Raw genomic sequence first — 19,389 nt, 5'->3', positions numbered from 1 at the left:
ATGTTTCTGTTTTATCGTACTATTTTTCATCATTTTTAATGCTTAAAAGGTATTTATGTAATTTTGACAAAAAAAAAAGAAGGTATTTATGTAGCGTTTAAAAATTTTCTTTTTAAAGCTAAGGAGATTGTAGTTACGGCAAGCAACGTGTACATGGAATCTAGAACAATAAATTAAAAGAGATGGGATGAGACTAAAAAAAAAACCTGGGATTCGTGCTCCAATCGCAACTTATTCACCAAATATTTCATCAACAGTCGAACAGTCATCTTCCCGTCCCTACCAAATCCGGAAACATCAAAATTAATTAGCAATAAGCTTTTGTTATAATTAACGTCGTTTTATGTCTTAGTTCTTAATATTAATTAGCTAGCTGGTTGAATCAATAACGAGAATTGCATCAAAAAAAAAAAAGTAACGAGAATTTTAGAATCTAATAAACGATAAGTACTTACTTGATTCTCAAATAGCTCTTTGGTATCTGAGGCAAGAATGGTTCTACTGTCCTAAAACGTTCACCAAAGAAAAATACAGAAACTTTAATGTTTTGAAAATATAATAATTTGAGAAGACCTTATATATGATGATTAAAAACAAGGATAGGAATCTTGAAAATCCAATTCCTGGACCATACATAACATAGTCCTTATAAAGTTGAAAATTAAGCACTTACTGGTTTTGAGAAGCTTGAAGGAGAAACCAAATGCCGGAATGGGGTCGTCTGGGAGGATCAATGACTCGAAAACTCGAGCTTGGACCAGCCACCACATCTCGATTATTTCCTAATAACTGCGGCTGAAAACTGGAGCGACCAAAGTACGGTCCCATCAATGGCATCATCAAAGAAGCAGATGATGCTGATGGATGAGTTAGGTTTTGTGGGACAAAAGGCGTTCTAAACGCAGCCGCCCAAGGACCAATCATCTCTTCAGGCCTGGTTGGGAACATTAATGGATTAATCATCATCCCTCCGGACTGATGCTGATGATGATGATGAAAGAGAGATGATAATGGAAGACCAACTTCTTCTCCTCTATTTGAACCGCCAGAGAAAAGGTTAAGCTCAAGAAAAGAGTCTCTCCTAGCCGTTGGACCGGTTTGATGTTGCTGCCGATGGTCAAGATCCGGTTTAACGTCATCCTCGTGGCCTACGCTTAGCCGGAGCCACCCTTGTTGTCTCATCTCATGATCTTCGGCTTCGCTGTTGTTGTTGTCGTTATTATTATTATTGTTGTTATTGCTATTGTTGTCATGGTCGTCATCCTTGGAGCTTAACCTAGAAGTAGTACTCCTCGGCTCTTCTTGATCGGCCATGAAACTACAATCTCTCCTACAAACTTGGTGGTGATTATTATCTTTTGCTTGATGATCGGATCCTAAGCGAATGTCTTTGTTGTTGTCGTCGTCCTCAGAGACGGCAGAGAAATGATGAGCTTTTTGTAATAACCTCATAAAAGCAAAACTGTTGGCAAACGCACATGGAAGAAGAAGCGTTGACGAGGAGGAAGAGGATTCAGCAGCAGAAACCATGGCAGAATCCGGTGACCGGAAAAGCCAAAGAAAGCCGGGGAGAAGCGAGAGAAAGCGTTCTTGATGATCTCAACATCAGGGGAGACGGAGGAGAGAAGATAAAATTAGGGTTACTTAGATAGAGACCAGAGATCGAGAACACGAGGAGGCGTGGTCGGAGACAAAAGAAGTCATGGCGCTAGTTAGATAGAGCGAGCAAAGAGAGGGAGAGAGAGAGAGAAAGAGCTAGAGTATATGTGTTTAAATGATAGGAGAGAACAAGGGGGAGATGGGATAGAATATATTTTGCAAATCTCACTTTCTATCAATTCTCTTTTGTTTGGAATCTTGTGGTGAAATGAAAAATTTTGCAGAGAGAAAAAAAGGAGAGAGACTAAAAAACCAAGAGAGAGAGAGAGAGAAAGGTCAATCTTGCAATTATACAAAGTAATGGGCACTACGCTATGCGAAAAGCTTTTTATGCGGTCAATCCGGTACATATATGTTTTCGTATATTATGTCATATACACACACAAACGTATTTACTTTTTTTTTTCGTCACCACATCCACATATACACGGCCTTAAACAAAAATAGGAAGATTCGAGATAATCGCAGGTTAATTATCGGGATTTCTGAATTATGTGATATCTATATAACGGCTAACTATGACTGAATCATCATAAATAACTAAATAAATGAAATCAATGTGACAAAATTATATAAAAATAATTTTCGATGATGGAAAAAAATCAATTTTACAAATATATATATATATATATATACATTGTGCGTTTATGGATGCGATAAAAAGCCGGGATTGTCTGTGTACTCTAGTTTGGATTAACGTGAAAACGTTAAACATGAAATGTTGAGCCGGTTTTTCATAATGTTAGATAAGAGACAGTCTGTTATAATACATGAAATGTGTGACGACTTTGAAAGTTTGAAACCATGCCCGCTGGATTTTATAAACTCTGTTTTACGTAACAAACCGCGCAGGGTTAGCCACATATTAATTAGTCACTCCGAGGAGGGCTAAGAGTTTCTGCCGTCTACTTTTCGGAATACGTACTTACGATGTAACTTCTCCACGTATCGTGAATATTGGTAAGCATATAAGAGTATAAAAAAATCACTCTAACAATATCATTTCAATGATTCTAGAATTTCTAGAGATTCCACTGGAATCGCTCCAAAGGGAGATTAGAACAAGATAATACTGAATCGCTAGATATTATATTTATCTAGCGTAAGTCATGAGAGAAACACACACATGTACACCATATTACATTCTAACGTACACTACTGCATATATATATACTTGCTCGACACCATTTTTATAACTTCGAATTTCCTTCTTCTGTTCAAAAACTTTGTCTCATTTGACGTACGTGGTTCAGTAAGAGAAGTTGAAGAAGGATGACTTAAAAAAAATATGCGATACCCAATAATAAATATTAGATGGTTATTTTGTGATTTAAAGATTGTTTCATGGTCATTTTTTTCTTATTTTCTAGTATATATTTAACGAGGAAAATAGTCAATATATATGATGACCGAGTCAAATTATAATAAGCATGTTAAGTTTTTTTTCTTTATAATTATTTTCTTAAGTTCAAATTTTTGTTTTTGCTAATGTGTATGGTCTTTAGTTATAGTCTTTAAACAGATAAAGAACTTGCCCTTTTTAAATATAGTATGTTTTTTTTTATAGTTCTGCCCTTCTGGTGTTAAAATTAAATAAAAAGCTGGGATTATCAGTAAAGCCAGAAAACGAGACGAGTGGAGTGCGAGGCATGATGACATTAGACCTGTCAAATTTCAATTATTTAGATATGAAGTGTTTAATAATCCCAAGAATAAGAGTTAATTATTCCTAACTGAAAACTAGGAATATTTTAAGTCACTGGTTTTAAACAATGCTAATAAAAAAGACGCTGAAGGGAGTTTGGCATGCACCGAAAATGATGATGTTTTGGGTTAAAAGCTCATTTCCCGAGATCATACAGCAAAACATTCAGACTTATGATGCTTTGAGAGATATTGTTTCTCAACGAATTGTACTTCTACTAAGAACCATGTGCTCCCCAACAATCTTAATTAAGCTAGTACGTTTTCTAATAAAAATTAGAGAGCATAAGTTTATCCTAATCTGCTCGAAATTAACTCTTCTTGATAGTGCAACGTAACATTGTTGAACTAAGTGGCTAGAATTGGCCTAGTGTTCGAGACACTCTCTTAAATCAGGAGTCTCTAAACTATTGAAGCTAAGACAAAAGCAAACTGAAGAATTCGGCTCATTCTGAAGATCTTATATATGTACTTCAGGACATCTTATCATTTATTATTTTGTGGCTCTCTGGTTGGATAGCTCAAAATTTGATGGCTAATACGAGGTGGAGACGTAGGAATTGTGGAGCAAGGTGCTGCGTCACGTATCATCTCAAATATGTGTTAAAATGGTCGAGTAGCTAGCTAGCTAGGTTGGTTCTCGAATATCTAAAGCTTTGACTCTGGGCTTAACAAAACGTGAAAATTAATACTTAAAAGATGGATAATAAACGGATGCTCTCGAATATGGATAGCGTGATAAATGGATGAACTTTAAACATTTTTCTGGTCCACTATGGTTTCTATCTCACTCACATTGGTTTTAACTTTTAATTGATCAGAAGCATTAATCCTAGTTCGTTTATCTACTTAAATCTTCATCAAGGAATCAGTCAAACTAGAACAAACACTCACTATTCTTAACCTAATTTTCTAGTCGATTTTTTTTAAAGAGTCATTACAGTATGGCATAAACACTTAACAGTCTTTTCCACCTCAATCAATTTTGAATATTTCCATTGTTGCCAGTACGTATGCACATTCCAGCATTCCTTATAAGAAACTTTTTTCTTCAAGTTACTCTTTAGATATCAACATTAGTGCATGGTCAATAAAGAACAGTGTATTACATCAAGAGGACAGATATATACATGCATAGAGAGGGAGAGAGTCAGCTTTTGGTGGAAAAGGGCAAGTGAAAAGGTTGAGAGGCGTGGCCTCTGGTGACATTGCATGGGGCATGAAATGACTTAGCCTTTGAATCAAACCACACAAACAAAAAAAAGCTGTATCCCTTTTGTCTTTCAAAACAAAAAGTTGTAAAAATTTATAATATCTTACTCTTGTTACTATTAACGAACGATGCACCAGAAATAGAATTATGTAACATTGTTTGAGCTTAGGTACACAAACAATTACTCTTTCCCTTTCGTATGGTTTGTTCAATTTGTTGTTGTCAACGTGACTAATGCCATTTAATTCTACATAGATGAGTTATCTATTCTACTTGCCTTTTAAGTAGTATTATATTCTCACAAACTCTCTATCTCACAAAAGTAAAAAAGTATCTCTTCAAATTTCTAACAAAAACTGCCTACTTTTCTAGTTACTTTTCAAAAAGTGTCTAATACACTAATGGACTCATATATAAACAGCTATACGTACTAACAAAAATATTATGAATGGCGCCAATTATGGGTAATGACAAAGTCTCAGATATAAAACTAATTAAAGGAAAGATTGATTGGTCTTTTTCTTGTTTATTTCCAAGATAATTACTGAAAATAGAAATGACGAAAAGGGTTGGCTATGTGATCGATCGTTTGTACATTTAGGCCTAGCTAATGAATTAAGGTTGGAAGATGGTTTGCGTCTAATGATGTTTGTGTGCTAAACTCAGAGTATAATATGAGTTGCGGAGTTAATGGTTTAAATTAAATGACCTGAAATATATATTGATTTCTTGTCAAACTTGTGAAATTATACTTTGAGATAAAAACTGCATAAATGGAAGAATTTCTTTCATTTCATGTTGAGAACTTTGCGGCACGGTGATCCATTTCTAGAGATGGAGTTTCTAGTGACAAAATTGTATTAGTCCAAATCACAAAAGAGACTGGTTTAATTTTACCGCTAACATTAACATGTTACTAAATAATCGAAAAAATTATCATCATTTATTGGAGCGGACTTAGATTCATATCTGATAAGAAAATTGGAATAGAACAAACTTGAAAATTGTATTGAAAAGAAAGCAAAAATGTTATAGCTTGCTTTTTGCTTGTGTTGTAGTTCATTTTTTTGAAAAAGAAGAAGATATATATAGTACATGTAACAGTATCGCTTGATCATCATATGTCTTATGCGAATATTTGTTGTTTTGTGTATAAATTTGGACATGCATATTGGGAAGAAAGGTGCCTTTAGGCAGGCTTATTGGGACAAGTAAATTTTGAGGCATATAGTGAAGTTGAGTGGAAGAGTTATCATTCCAATGTTGTAAAAGAAACATAACTTTCTCTCTCTTTCTGCATTGCATGTCCCCTTTATTTACAACCACCTCTTTCCTCTTAACGTCTTAACGAATATTCTACTTTATAAAATTTAACTGCATAGATACACCGATACATGTGCATACATAGAATATTATCAACTCTCTCGTTCAATGGTCAAACCAAATTTCTGTATCAACTTACTTCTCTTTGATTCCAAGTATTTTTCATGTTTTCAAGTTGCGGCCCACGCGGGATTCTCATCTCTTTCTATTTTCATATAAAAATAAAAATAAAATACATATACTCCACTAAACTAGGTATTCATTCTCTGACATTGATTAAAGTTGATCGCAATATTTTCTAGTTTAATTTCTCATGTTATTATATTATCCTGAATTACATACACAAATGCAAATAATGACATGCCGAGCTAGGTTAAGAATGAACTATTTTCGCCATGAAAACTAAAAAATATCAAAAGCAATACAGATGTCATATATAATTTGTTTTTGCTATTAATTGCATGAATAAAAATGGTTACACATACTCAAATGGACTCGAAAGTTTATTGTAAAGCACTAAAGCTCATACAAAACACAAATTCATACATATAACTTATGAAGAAGAGATAACAAAAACAGAAAATAAAGCCGGATTGAACCATGAATTGTGACTTCCAAATAGATATTGCAGCTAGGGCTGTTACCTGAGTGGCTCCTTTACCTAACCCTCCACTCCAATGGTAAATTATTGTTGAAAATGAGATTCATTAGCAAAAATGCAACATTGATATCACACCTCTCTATTTATATATAGTACTATCATTTCGTTTTGTCAACAACATATATTTTTCATGTTTATATTTTAGATGGCTACACATAATTGTACATAATTCATTACATTTGGTCCAGTTATCATTATTCATGGTTTGCATATTATTGGATGCCGCCCAATTTTTTTTACATTAATGACTTACCCTATGATAGATATGTCTTATATATACTGTATTATGTTATATAAGTATATACTACAGAGAGAATATTTGGAAGACATAAAAAGACAAGAAAAGAAGTAAGACAGAAAACCATAAGCTAAAATTATAATTCGTCGGATGCTGACTTCGCATGGAGCCTATAACACAGAGAGTGTCCATCCAGAATTGCAATCATGACCATCTGCCACTTCCATCCTATTTTTAAATGTGCTTCATTACTTGCTTTTCCAGTTCAGGTTATTTTTATTTTATTTTTACTCCACGAAAATGTTAAGGATTATACACTATTATTTTGAAAATTTAAAATATGTCAGCCTTTCTTCGAGGTGGTAAATATTGGTTTCGGCTGAAACATGGGCTCACACTTTTCCCGTTTATTAGCTATCGGACCCGGAATTATAAGTTCAGGATCACACGATTAAAAGGCCAGAATTAAAGCTGGGTGATAAATTTTGGTGAAACCAGATAGTGCAAATTAGCAAGAGTTGGAGTGTAAATTTTGGCCCATTCACTACACTGTACTCCACAAGGTGTAACCATTCACTCACAGTCAATACATGGAAATACAAGAGTAAGAAAAAAGATTGATGACTATGATGAGAAACAAATTATGGATAAGCCTTAATTATGTTGGGATATGTGTTCTTGTTAATCTTATGATACGGGTTATACAAATATTATTGTGTGAAATAGACACGCATATATATATATATTCCAACCCAAGTGAATAGCCTTTCTAAAATCCGTTTACGAAGATATGTTCAGTGAGTCAACCATGGATAAAGAAATAAGAAAATAAATATGTTATTCACAGTGGTTAAAAAGCCTTTGTAAGTGTTTCTTTTATAAATTTTTATAATCCACTTATCCATTATTCATATTCATTTACAGTACTCACAAATGGTTATCTTCAGAGATGTCTGGGGGCGATATTATTTTGCTCCTTTTATCTTTTTTTTTTCTTCTGCGAAGTTCCTAAAATGAAACCTAATTCGTCTTATTTGCTTACAAAAGAAACACTTACAAAATGTATATTATATGGTTTATTCACACGTTAAAATAGTCGTCCACCTAAATTGAGGCCATCATGTAATGCCGTCCTGTTTGGATTATAAAAAAAAATAATAATAAACTCATTTCGACTAGCAACATGAAATCTCATGCATCCCGTGACAGCTATTCAATATCAACGTGGACGGCCCATGGAATATCATAAAAACAGCACGCAATCTTAAGACCCAAAATCGAACGGCGACCCATGAGAAAGCATTAAACAACGGCACACAGTTCAGATCTTCGCGAATCAGGCGCTTCGCTGTCCATTATAGACACTAAAGCATATCCGCATCTTTTGGCACGTGCGAGATCCTAATAGTTTCCCTACAACAATGATAACCACAAGCGGAGCAATTTCCGCGAAACATTAAAAATATTTTCAGGTACTCTTTTTTTTTTTTTTTTGCCATTCTCTCGAGTTTAGAGGGATTTCGAATTACACAAATTCTATTGCCGCTTATTCTCAAACATTTTACGGTTATGGAATCTCAATTTTGGTAGTTTTAAGATTCCGTTTTTTTTTTTCTCTTCATTTCAATTTCGTATTGTACAGTTTTTAGTTGAATTTTAGGGTTTCGGATTGAGTTTGGTGATTATGCTGCTATGGTCTGATTCTTTCCTATTATGCTCTTTTCCTGTAATTTGAAATGCTAATTTCAAACCTTGTTGTTTATGTTCTGAGAGATCTGTAATAAATTTTTGCATAATCTGACCTGTTTAGATGATATGTTTTTTTTTGTTATAAAAAATATATATCTTAGGTTTATCGCATCTTTCTGGAAGATTTTGCCGCTATCATGAAGTTCTTGGAGTACACTAACCTTGACAGGTTACACTTCTTCTATATAAATTGGGTCAAATGGAGTTATTGCTTTGTTTTTTTTTTGTTGTTGTTGTTGTTGTTGTTGTTGTTATGAACTATGAGATTCAATTTTTTAAACACCTTTGCAATCCAGTTTGAATGTTTTTATGGGTGAACTAAATCTCGGGGAAAGAACTATCAAAGGTTGTCTGGAAGCTTATTCATGTAAGCCACCTGTTTGTGTTCTTCTTACTCTCAGGGTCAATTATTCCTGTGGGTTTACAAGTAAAATAATTTGATGTTTTTTTCTTTTTCTTTTTCTTTGATAGGCAAACATGCAGGAACTGATAAAAGATTGTCTCTTAGTTTGGAGAATGAGGTAGTTTGATACTCTATGAAGCTATTCTTACATCTGAATTTAGTGGTTGTAATCTTGGGACTTCAATCATTGGAATGTTGTTTTGTTGTTTCCGGTTCATTTGAACTCAGATGCTCGATTATCTTGGGAAATCTTCTGACACTGACTCTTCTTCACCCGTTGATCTCTTGTTAAGCAGGTCAAGGTAATAAAATCTTCTAGTTACAGAGTTTTTTTAAACCATATGTTTATGATATAGATCTGTCTTATGTTTATATTTTGTTGCTTATTCCAGTCGAAAAGCTTTGATCTACTTGGTTCTTATACTCTATCAGATGTATCCAGACTACGATTTCAGGTAAATTTTTTTGTGTTGTAAACTTTTTTTTTGAAACGGGGGGGATTATGGGTAATGTCATTGTCAGCTTCTTGGGCGACATGGCAACCCGCTATATAATCCCCCACTTTAAAATCTGTGTGGGAGTGTTGTCAGAAGGTTTGACGAACGGTTCATAGAACTGTAGGAGTTGAGAGTTCGATTCTCTCCATTTCCCAAAAATCTATAACTTAACCAGTTGTCTGAAGTGAAGTGTCTGATTGAACATGATAATAAAATACACCTATGTTATATAACTCTTGTCACTATCGCATTGTTTCTCTATTTTTTTTTTTTGGTTTCCAGCGCTGTCAAAGCACATCAGTTTTTTTCGGAGGAAAGCTGGGACACGTTTAAGCAGATTTTTAACAACTATATGTCTGAAGCTTCTAAGGTATTCCAAGTTTCTGTTTGATGGAACTTCTAAAAAGGCTTGTTTTTGCGAGGGAGAATCACTTTGACCTTCTTCAGTGATCCAAGTCGATTGAGATTTTATGTACACATGCGTATATAATACGTATTATCATCATATCTGCTGATAGGAATGGGCTGAGAGGAATGAGGATGGTTCCCTGCTTGAGGTAATCTACAAGGCTCTTGATGAGGTAAGTTCCCTGTAATAAGGAACTTTAGAAAAAGGGCAAGAGTAATGAAAAAGAAGTAAATTATACATATGTGAATGATACAGGTCGTAAAACTAGCTGAATGTGAGATATATGTTTACAACCCAAATCCTAATGCTGATCCTTTCCTCGAGGAAGGAGCAATGTGAGTTACAGCAACATTCCTTTTTCTATTCACTTATTTAGACGTTCTATATTGCCTGACTGTCATCTAAAAGGCTGCTTCCTCATCCTTTGTTTCTTTTGGGTCAAATCCAGATGGTCTTTCTGTTTCTTATTCTACAACCGAAAACTGAAGCGTGTTGCAGGTTTTCGTTTCTGCTGCACGAGGTTAGATGATTGTAATCCTACCAAGTTGCCTTTCTCTTTCACTGTCTTCTTCTTTAAAAGTCTTTCCAACTCGAAAACTATTTGTTGCAGTAACCTGGCAAGTGATGCATTTCTCGCTGACAGTCCTCCGTATGGAGAAGATGAAGAGATCTTTGACGACATGGATATGTGATCTCTGTATCGATATGCTGAGTTGCATATTCTGTAGAAAACCTGTATCTATATGTGGTATCTAGTCTCTAGGCTTGTATGAGTCTAAGTCAATGGTTAAGCTCTTTGCTTTCCTTTATCTGTGTAGTTGACCTGACTAATACTCTTTACAGTGTCATGTGAAAAATCTTATCAGTCCTTGTGTAATCCAATGTACTTAAATTCCATTGAAGAGACAAAGTGTTGAGATATTGTGTTTATGTACGTGTCTGCTTCCATTCACCAGTGGTCACCGCAAGAGCAGACTCCATCATGAAAATGATGGAATCTGTTCATATCTCGGATAACAAGATCTCGCTGCACGATACCTGATAAAACTTTCATAGCATTGTGGCAATCCGAACATATCCGTAGATTCTTAATGATCAATATGCGATTTCTTGATGATGGCATTCGAACAAGCCCATATGCCAAAGCCAACCTCTCGCTGTGAACCCACAATCTCTTATCCTTTTCTTCATCGTTCATATCAAGCAGGACCGCATTCCGATCAGGAACATAACCGGCTCGTGTTGCTTTCAAGTTAAGCCATTCCAGCATTCCATTTATGAGCTTCATATCCGGATGATCTGTTAATCCCACACTGAAGAAATGCACATCTCCTTGATGTTCTATCCAACTTAAACCCGGTTCCTTCTTTACACCCTTTTCCTTCATGCTTTTCCTAATGGAAGCTACGTTTGCCCATTGTTTTACACCTGCGTACATGTTTGATAATAGAACATATGTTGCCTCGTCCTTTGGATTGATCTTTAGTATTTCCTCTGCCGATCTCCTTGCAACCTCTTCATTGTTCTGATTCATCGAGGCGCTAAGCAATGCTCTCCAGATCATAACACTAGGCTCATATGGAATCCCTTCAATCAGCTTCATTGCTTTGTCAAGCTGCCCTGATCTTCCCAAAAGCCTAACCATACAAGTATAATGTTCCAAACATGGTTCAATACCATGATCACGAACCATTGACTCAAAACAGTCTTGATCTTGATCTATTAATCCTGCATTGCTGCATCCAGAAAGAACACTGAGAAATGTTAACCCATTTGGCTTGCAATCACTATCCTTCATAATGTCGAAGATTTCCAATGCCTGTCCACCCAGTCCATGTGTGGAATAGCCTGAGATCAATGTATTCCATGAAGCTACATCTATTGTTTCCATCTCATTGAACACAGATTGTGCGACTTTGATATCACCACATTTTGCATACATGTCTATCAATGAGTTACTCACTGCAACTTTTTCGGCATTATTGGTTTTTATCGCCATCCATGAACTTGAACACCGAGCTCCATGCTCGCCAAAGAAGCACAAGCTCCAAGAGCACTTGAGAAGGTTACCTCAGTTACTGACACCTGATTTCTAAGCGCTTCACAAAACATGCTTAACGCTTTTCCTCCTTCGCCTAGATTCTCATACCCGACAATGACTGTGTTCCAGCTTACCTCATTTTTACTTGATAACTCAGCAAATAACTTAACAGCGCTATCCATTTTCTCACATTTGGCATATACATCAATGAGAGCATTTGAGACATAGACATCAAAATCAAAGCCAGCTTTGACCACAAGACCATGAAGTTGTTCACCTAAGCCAGAACACTTCCCGATGGCACATCCATTCAAAATACTGCTCAAAGTAAACTCGTTAGGGACAACAAAATCTTCTCTCATTCGAATAAAAAGATCAACCGCCTCGCTGCAAAAACCGTTTTGACAAAACCGAGCAATCATAAAACTCCAAGGTATCACATCATTCTTTGGCATCTCATTGAACACTTTAAAAGCACCAGACATGTCTCCGAGTTGTGTATACAACTGAAGCAAACCAACACCCACACGAGGATCCAACTCATAGCAAGTTTTTAGAATCCGTCCATGAACACCCTTGGCGAAATCAAACGCACCAAGCCCGATACTCGCCTTAAGCGCCGTATCAAAGGTGTAGTTGTTGGGCATGAAACCAGCCATCCCCATACAAGAAAGCAGCTCAAGAGAATCCTCGAAATACCCATTCTCTACATAGCAAGACACAATACCTGCCCACACAACAATGTCTTTACACAAAATCCCCTCAAAAACACTTCTTGCACTATCAACAGAACCACAGACAGAGTAAGCATTGATAAGCGCAGCTCCAACAAAAGCATTGGAATCAAAACCAAGCTTAACGATAGGAGAATGCAACCACCAACAAATCTCAGCTTTATCCAAACTGACAAAGCACTTCAAGAAGGAAGTGAACACGTGTGGGTTGAGCTCATGACACTCTCGATGCAACCTGCAATACAAACCAACGGGATCTTCACACGCGTATCCTTGAACGAGGGTAACATACGAGACATTGTTCTTCTCAGGAATTTCGTCGAACAGCTTCAACGCATCTCTGTCAAATCCGGCTTTCACGTAAGCGTTTAATAGAATGTTTGTAGCGAAAAGATCCAAGCAGCTTCCTTTCTTCAATACATCGCAATGAATAGCCTTTGCTGAGATATGATCGTTTCTCTGAATGCAGCGACGGAGCATTGAGCCGTAAGCATGGGAATCTACGCCTGGGATTACCGAATCCAAATCCAATGCTTGAACAGATAACCCACACTGTCGAATGAGATTGCATTGGATCAATCTGCGACTCTCTGAAACATGGATTGCTCTACAGAACCTCCTGATCATGCGAATTTGCGAGCGGAGAGAGAGGAGATGTATGTGTCTAATCCGGTTAATTCAAAACCGATTTATCCCAGCTGAGATCGAATTCTGGACAAAACCGATTTGGTGTTTTTTTTTTTCAAGTCAATCAAAACATTAATGAGACATGGGCCGGCCCAAGTGACAAACGTGGCCCTAATAGGATAACTAAACTGAAACTAGGGTTTCTCCGAGTCTTCTTCACCTATAAAAGACAGCTTTGGTTTTGGTAGCCTTAAAGACTCTACACAGAATCATTCTCTTGTTAGGTCTTCTGCTTCATACTTTTTCATTGATTCGTTTTTTCGTAGTTATGATTTCTCGATTTCTAGGATTGCTAGAGTATGTGGTTAGGTTTTGTCTTTTTTTTTTTTTTTGAAGGAAAAAAAAATGGTTTTATGAAAATTGGTTGAAGGAATCGGATCAGATGATGAATATTTTGCATTACAACGTGCTCTCCGATTAACCATGCGGATTATATAATTCGAGCTTTTTAAAACTGATGCTCCGATTCTTCAATCTACTTTATTTTTTTTATCTTATTTGTTTCTACAAATTTTTATCTTGTTTTGGTGATTAGTTCTCTCTCTCTGCTTAGCCGATTGAATTGCTTTCTAGCAATGTCAAAATTTAGTAGATATAATGTTTTACAAACATATTCTGATATGTCCTTGTCGAAATTAATGAGTCATGTTCTTTCGAATTAGTTAACTCTGTTTCGAATTTGTTTAGCTGAATCTGGTAGTTCAGTATTTGTTTATTGATTCTATTCGTAATCATTATGGCTTCTTAATATTAATGAGGTGAAGATGTGATAGCCTCTTGGAATGATACGACCAAATGCTAATATACTCTCAAAGCTGTGCTTTGATTTCATTGGAGCCCATTTGAATCATATCCTTTATACCTTGATCGGATACTTTGATTGACTACAAACCTAACTCAATTGTTATAATCAACATTAACTTATTAATGATTATCAAGAAATTAGTGAAGTCAATACCAGACACTTAGATATTCACAAAAGACCAACCAATATTTTCAAACTAAATCATGAATTCAATAATAATAATCTCTCTTTGTTTGGTCTAAGAGCTCTGACAAAACCTTTTTTTTTTTTTTGTCAACAAACACTCAATTAAATTAAGTTACAAGATTTTTGGTATTCTCTTTTAGCGAGAGCATGATGCGACCAACTAACTTATATAGGAGAAATGAAAACCACGGTATGTTGTTTAAACAAGGGTATAACATCCGGGTGAAACTACAATAGAAGAAATAACAAGCTTGAATGCTAATGGACAAATAGCTAAAGTAGAGATAAAGAGCTATTGAAACCATAAAGATAGTGAGAATCACCAAGGAGATATGCCACATGAAGTGACGGGAAGTTAACCAAGACTGAATCACTGGCCGCATAACGACAAATTACCACACTGGAATACAAAGATTCCGACGGGTTTTTAAAAATCTAATTCGCACTAAAGATGATGAATGTTTAGCTCCCTGAAAAGGAGGCAGCATGTAGGTTGGGAAGAAGTTCCCAAGAGTCGAGTGCCGGAAGAAGGGTCCAAGATAGAACCACCTTGCCACACTACGTTGCAAGATCTGAACCAAGTGGATAAGGAAGAGTGGAGATTATGATGAAACCATGTAGTCAAAAGACATTGACATGATGAGGAAATTTTTGCGTTATACCTCTTAATACATAAGGAATGTCTCTTATTAGATGAGGAAATTAAAATGTTTAAAATGTTTTCACTAAGCTGGCAGCTTAGTGAGGAAAGTCTCTCATTAAATGTGTTATATCCAAACTGCCCGCTTTCAGAGGTGAATCTCACCGGCATCAAAGCCGGCCAACTACAAGTAGAGAGGGAGGAGGATGTGGATCTAGAGAATGCTTGAACAAAGTCTTCGGAACCTCCTAGTAAGGAGCAACCAACTTTATTCTTTGATAAATTGTTACGTACTAGAGGGGCTCCATTCAATTGCCATACACCAGCACGCGAAGTTCCAAACTGGCGTACAAACTGCCTAGAAAAGCCACAATATCTCAACACCGGAATGTGAACATTATCATCACACCTTCGGCCTCTATCTAACATTTTTGAAAAGAGGTCCACGACAGGATCACCTCTCAACAGAAGAATATCCGATAGATAAGTCTCTCTTTTCATAAAGAGGAAGTACCAAACTTTTATTATAGTATCTACAAGCTGAAGTTTTGACCATGTATTTTGAAAGGATTCCAAAGCATGCGTTTATTACTTGGCTAGGGGCTCTGAACCGTTTACATACTAGGGACAGGTTGTCAAGCTGGGGATTTGCTATCCCGACCCAATGCCTCTTATGTAGTACACATGACGAATCTCATCAGCATCTATTCTTTGATTGTGTTTTCCTGGGGAAGTTTCGCAATATTTCCACTCACGAGCAAGGGTTGTTCCTCCTACTTTGTTTCAAGATGCGCTAGTGTGGTTGAAACGTCCTTGCAGAAGTAGGAATGTGGTGGCAATTCTCAGATTAATTTTTCAGGCTTCACTTTACCTTATATGGAAAGAAAGAAACTCCCGACTACACAACTCAGCTTCGAGAACTCCGGCAAATCTGATTGAAGAAATAAAGATCATCATTCGCAGTCGGTTGGAACCTATGCCTCGACTGCAAACTCCAAGACAATTAAGGACTCAAGAAGACTCGCTACTAATTACTTGGTTTGATCGATTCCAGAACTAATGTGCTCATCTCGCTTAGCTGTTATGTTGTTATGTTGGTATTGTGTAGGTGTTACTCGTTTGGAGGCACTGGTGTAACCCTTTTGTAACCGATACAATGTTCCAATGGGATAATTAATGAAGATGAAGGTTTGTTAAAAAAAAAAAGTATTTGAACTCTTAGGTAGTGAATGGTGACATATAAAAAAGCTAAAATTTGCGTTTTTGTAAAAAAAAAAAAAAAATCTGTATGCGGATTTGTCCACTGAATATTACCCAAGACCGCTTTCAAAACTACATACAAGTTTTTAACCAGCGTTATCTTAAAAACCGCACAGACCAAAGTATTTTTGGGCAATTGACAAAAATAGCACATATTTAAGTTTTTTGTTCCAAAACTAGCACACACATTCAAATATTCCAAATTTAGCACAAATTTGTATATTATTAAAAAAAATATTAATAAATTAAAACAATAATCTCTCTCACATCTGAAACAAAATAGTGACATTGTAACCACCGTGTTCTCTCTCACTCCTCCCTCTCCGTCGATTCCAAAACCATATGCAAACGGTGTACCACCGACAAACCCAATCAGATCTGAATCGGAGGTGAGTCATCGTTGTTCGGTGTATCATCGTCGAGCAATCAACGGTGGTATCACATTCACGTATCAGATTCATGATTCTTCTTCTTCCCTGATCATCTTCTTCGTCTTCGTGTCACTGTTCATCATCTGGTCTTCCTAGTATAAGCTTTATATCCATTTTCACTTGCTATTCTTCTTGTATTGTAGAAATTGTAAGCATTGTAACTTTTATATGTTTGTGATTTTGACTTTTCCAAATCCCTAAAAACCTAAATCACCATATTCTTATCAATTTAGTTAGGCTAGTATTTGAGGACATGAACAAACCAGAACTTGAGATGATTTTCAGTGTTGGCTTTATGTGTGTATGATTTGCAGTTGTAATTTTTATGTGTGTGTGATTAGGATTTTTGATTATGGAAGTCTCGTTCTTTCTCACTTGAATTTGTTGCAGAAATTAAAGAATCAAGTTATTGTTGACTGCAAAATAATTTATATTAGTCTACTTGACTTGGTCGTTCTTTCTCTTATGTATAATATGTTGTCATCCTTATTGATTGTTGCTTGTGTATTGATGTGTTTCTTAGTCACATTTGAAAATTCAGGAAGCATTGTTGCAAATTCAAAAAGACTTTCCTTAAACATATTCCTTGTTTTCATTTTAATTGCAGGAAATGGGGATTGATCATTGCTTGTTGGAGTTTATCTTATACTTCTCTCAAATGGGGAGATAAGAGTATGTAATTCAAAATTTGTTTAAGTTAGCTTCTGATTACAAGGTAGTAGCAGTATTGCAGTAGTTGTGGAATTGTTCTCATAATCAGTGCATCTAATGCAATACATGATGTGTTTGGATCTTATTATTGTGGTAACATTGGTAGTTCATGTGGTAATTAACTTTGTAGAGACACATATATGGTCAAAAAGAATTGTAGCTGCAATAACACTCAAAATCAAAGATGAACGGTGCTCATACAAGATTGAAGGCTTCAATTGCCATATGAGATTGAAGTTTTTACAGTTTGAGTCTTTGTATTCACATGGTCTTTGTTTTAGCATTAGGATTTTGGTTATGAAAGATAGTTTGGATGGTTTTCACCACAAAACTTGTTTTCAAACAAATTCAGGAAAGTTTTGTATTAATTATCTCGATATTTTGGTAGATAGCTATGTTTTCACCGGTAAACATATAAGAAGGATTTGAATGTAACATTCAGGAAGGATTCTAATATATTTATGAATGATTTCTTGAATTTCAGGAAAACCATCATGAAAAAGAAAAAAAAAACATTAGGAAGGAGTCATTGACGTTTAGGAAGAACTCCTTGAAATTTAGGAAGAATTCATTGACGTTTAGGAAGATCTTCCTAAAACATCATGTTGGATATTTCTATTTGCTACCTTTATTGTAAAACACAAATATTTGCACATAATCAAATCATTATACATCACTAATGAAGTAATATGTGATACAATAAAGCAAAACACATATAAAGAGATTTAAAAACAAATTTTTAAAAATTTAGGAACGATTCCATAGCTTTTAGGAAGGTGTTCTTGAATTTTAGGAAGATCTTCCATAATGACGAACTCAAACTTCCACTCACGTGCCCATTTTCCCATCTTCATCATCAACTCTCTGCTTTGTTCTTGAAATATTTGTCATCATGTATATCATCAATCACTTGAGTTAGACCTGAAAACCTTATTTGTCATCATGTATATCATCAATCATTTGAATTTGTAGTTTGTATGTCTCTGAAAAATTGTAGCAAAATCTAGTTGTAGGTTCTTCAAGTTTAAATATGATTGACACCTTAAACGGAGATGTGAGTTCACAGTGAAGTAGGATGATCATAATGCATTCAAGTTTAAAATTGTTAATTTTGCTCTAGTGCCAAACCTGCAAACTACAAGCCAAAGAAGTCGACGACATTGAAACCAATGACAATGATGAACTTCTCTTACCCTTATAAATCATTTCCTCATCTTTCTCCACTCAACAATTTTCTACAAAACACCAATTCTCAAATGATTGAATGATGTTTAGGAAGGATCTTTTTTAATTCAGGATGGTTTTCCTAAAAACATTATGAGCATCTCCGTTGCAACCTGAACGCTCAGATAGTCAGACACAACTTTATGACATGGCTTCAGGTGTGCATTTCCCAACCCAAGAAATCAACAACATCAATTTAAACACACATTAACATGAAAACATATTCAAAAATTGATTTGCTAAAGCTTTTTACTTGTTCCCGTAAGAGGAATCAATCATCCACAATGACTTTAACTCCCATCTCAGCAAAAAACATCAATGGAGGAAAGTGTAAAGCTCATCACCGTTACAAAGCACACCGTCACTGTCTATATCAAACAAAACCGCTGATACTTTCCCCCAATCATCCATCGTAATTGTACTCAAAGGATTCTCCGTCACCGTATTCACTATCATAGACGACGGAAGTGCCGTAGCTTAATTAAACTCTGATCTTCGATCGGAATCTGGTGAGTGAAGATGCTATTGATGTGGATTTTTATTGTATTGGTTTCAGTTGATCGATTTTGACACTTAATTGAAAAGACATGAAGATCTGAGTTCAAAATCTTCACTGCAAGTTTCGTTGGAGCTTGGAGATCTAAGATCGTCAATTTGATTTTAAAAAAAACAATTTGTTATTTAAATTAAATAATAATCTCAATATACAAATGCTAGTTTTGAAAAATTTGATCATGTGGTAATTTTGGAAGAAAAACTTAAAAGTGTGCTATTATAGAATATTTCTCAGTATTTTTTATATAAAAGATATATA

The 19,389-nt window shown here is 35.5% G+C and overlaps 2 protein-coding genes and 1 pseudogene across 4 annotated transcripts in view; 1 reads left to right on the top strand and 2 right to left on the bottom strand.

Moving 5' to 3' along the window:
- Positions 1 to 1,896, bottom strand: part of LOC104705572 — an 8,841-nt gene extending 6,945 nt beyond the window's left edge. The window contains exons 1-3 of the mRNA XM_010421595.2: positions 674 to 1,896; positions 456 to 506; positions 207 to 279 (exon numbers count right to left, since the gene is read on the bottom strand). Of these exons, the coding sequence (XP_010419897.1) occupies positions 207 to 279; positions 456 to 506; positions 674 to 1,530 (981 nt within the window). The 5' untranslated portion in view covers positions 1,531 to 1,896. The remainder of the gene's footprint in view (positions 1 to 206; positions 280 to 455; positions 507 to 673) is intronic.
- LOC104705571 (repressor of RNA polymerase III transcription MAF1 homolog) lies at positions 8,168 to 10,775 on the top strand. 3 transcript variants are annotated; one of them, XM_010421591.2, is made up of 11 exons: positions 8,168 to 8,270; positions 8,649 to 8,716; positions 8,844 to 8,914; positions 9,019 to 9,068; positions 9,179 to 9,252; positions 9,343 to 9,405; positions 9,730 to 9,817; positions 9,966 to 10,028; positions 10,112 to 10,191; positions 10,305 to 10,376; positions 10,467 to 10,775. In XM_010421591.2, exons 2-11 carry the CDS (start codon positions 8,685 to 8,687, stop codon positions 10,546 to 10,548), a joined length of 675 nt encoding a protein of 224 aa, XP_010419893.1. In that variant the 5' UTR covers positions 8,168 to 8,270; positions 8,649 to 8,684; the 3' UTR covers positions 10,549 to 10,775. The 3 variants fall into 3 exon arrangements, with proteins under 3 accessions (XP_010419893.1, XP_010419894.1, XP_010419892.1); XM_010421592.2 differs by lacking the exon at positions 8,168 to 8,270 and adding an exon at positions 8,281 to 8,384; XM_010421590.2 differs by lacking the exon at positions 8,168 to 8,270 and adding an exon at positions 8,396 to 8,493.
- Positions 10,729 to 13,328, bottom strand: LOC104705570 (annotated as a pseudogene).

Source organism: Camelina sativa, chromosome 8 (assembly GCF_000633955.1).
Source record: "Camelina sativa cultivar DH55 chromosome 8, Cs, whole genome shotgun sequence".
Classification (NCBI taxonomy): Eukaryota; Viridiplantae; Streptophyta; class Magnoliopsida; order Brassicales; family Brassicaceae; genus Camelina; species Camelina sativa.
Note: the sequence above shows the minus strand (reverse complement) of the source record. Positions and strands in the feature narration are given on the sequence as shown.

Excerpts from the sequence above, each read along its gene's own strand:
- LOC104705571 (XM_010421590.2), top strand. Across the intron at positions 9,253-9,342 it reads CTCTTGTTAAGCAGGTCAAG|TCGAAAAGCTTTGATCTACT; the intron begins GTAATAAAATCT and ends TGCTTATTCCAG. Across the intron at positions 9,406-9,729 it reads TATCCAGACTACGATTTCAG|CGCTGTCAAAGCACATCAGT; the intron begins GTAAATTTTTTT and ends TTTGGTTTCCAG.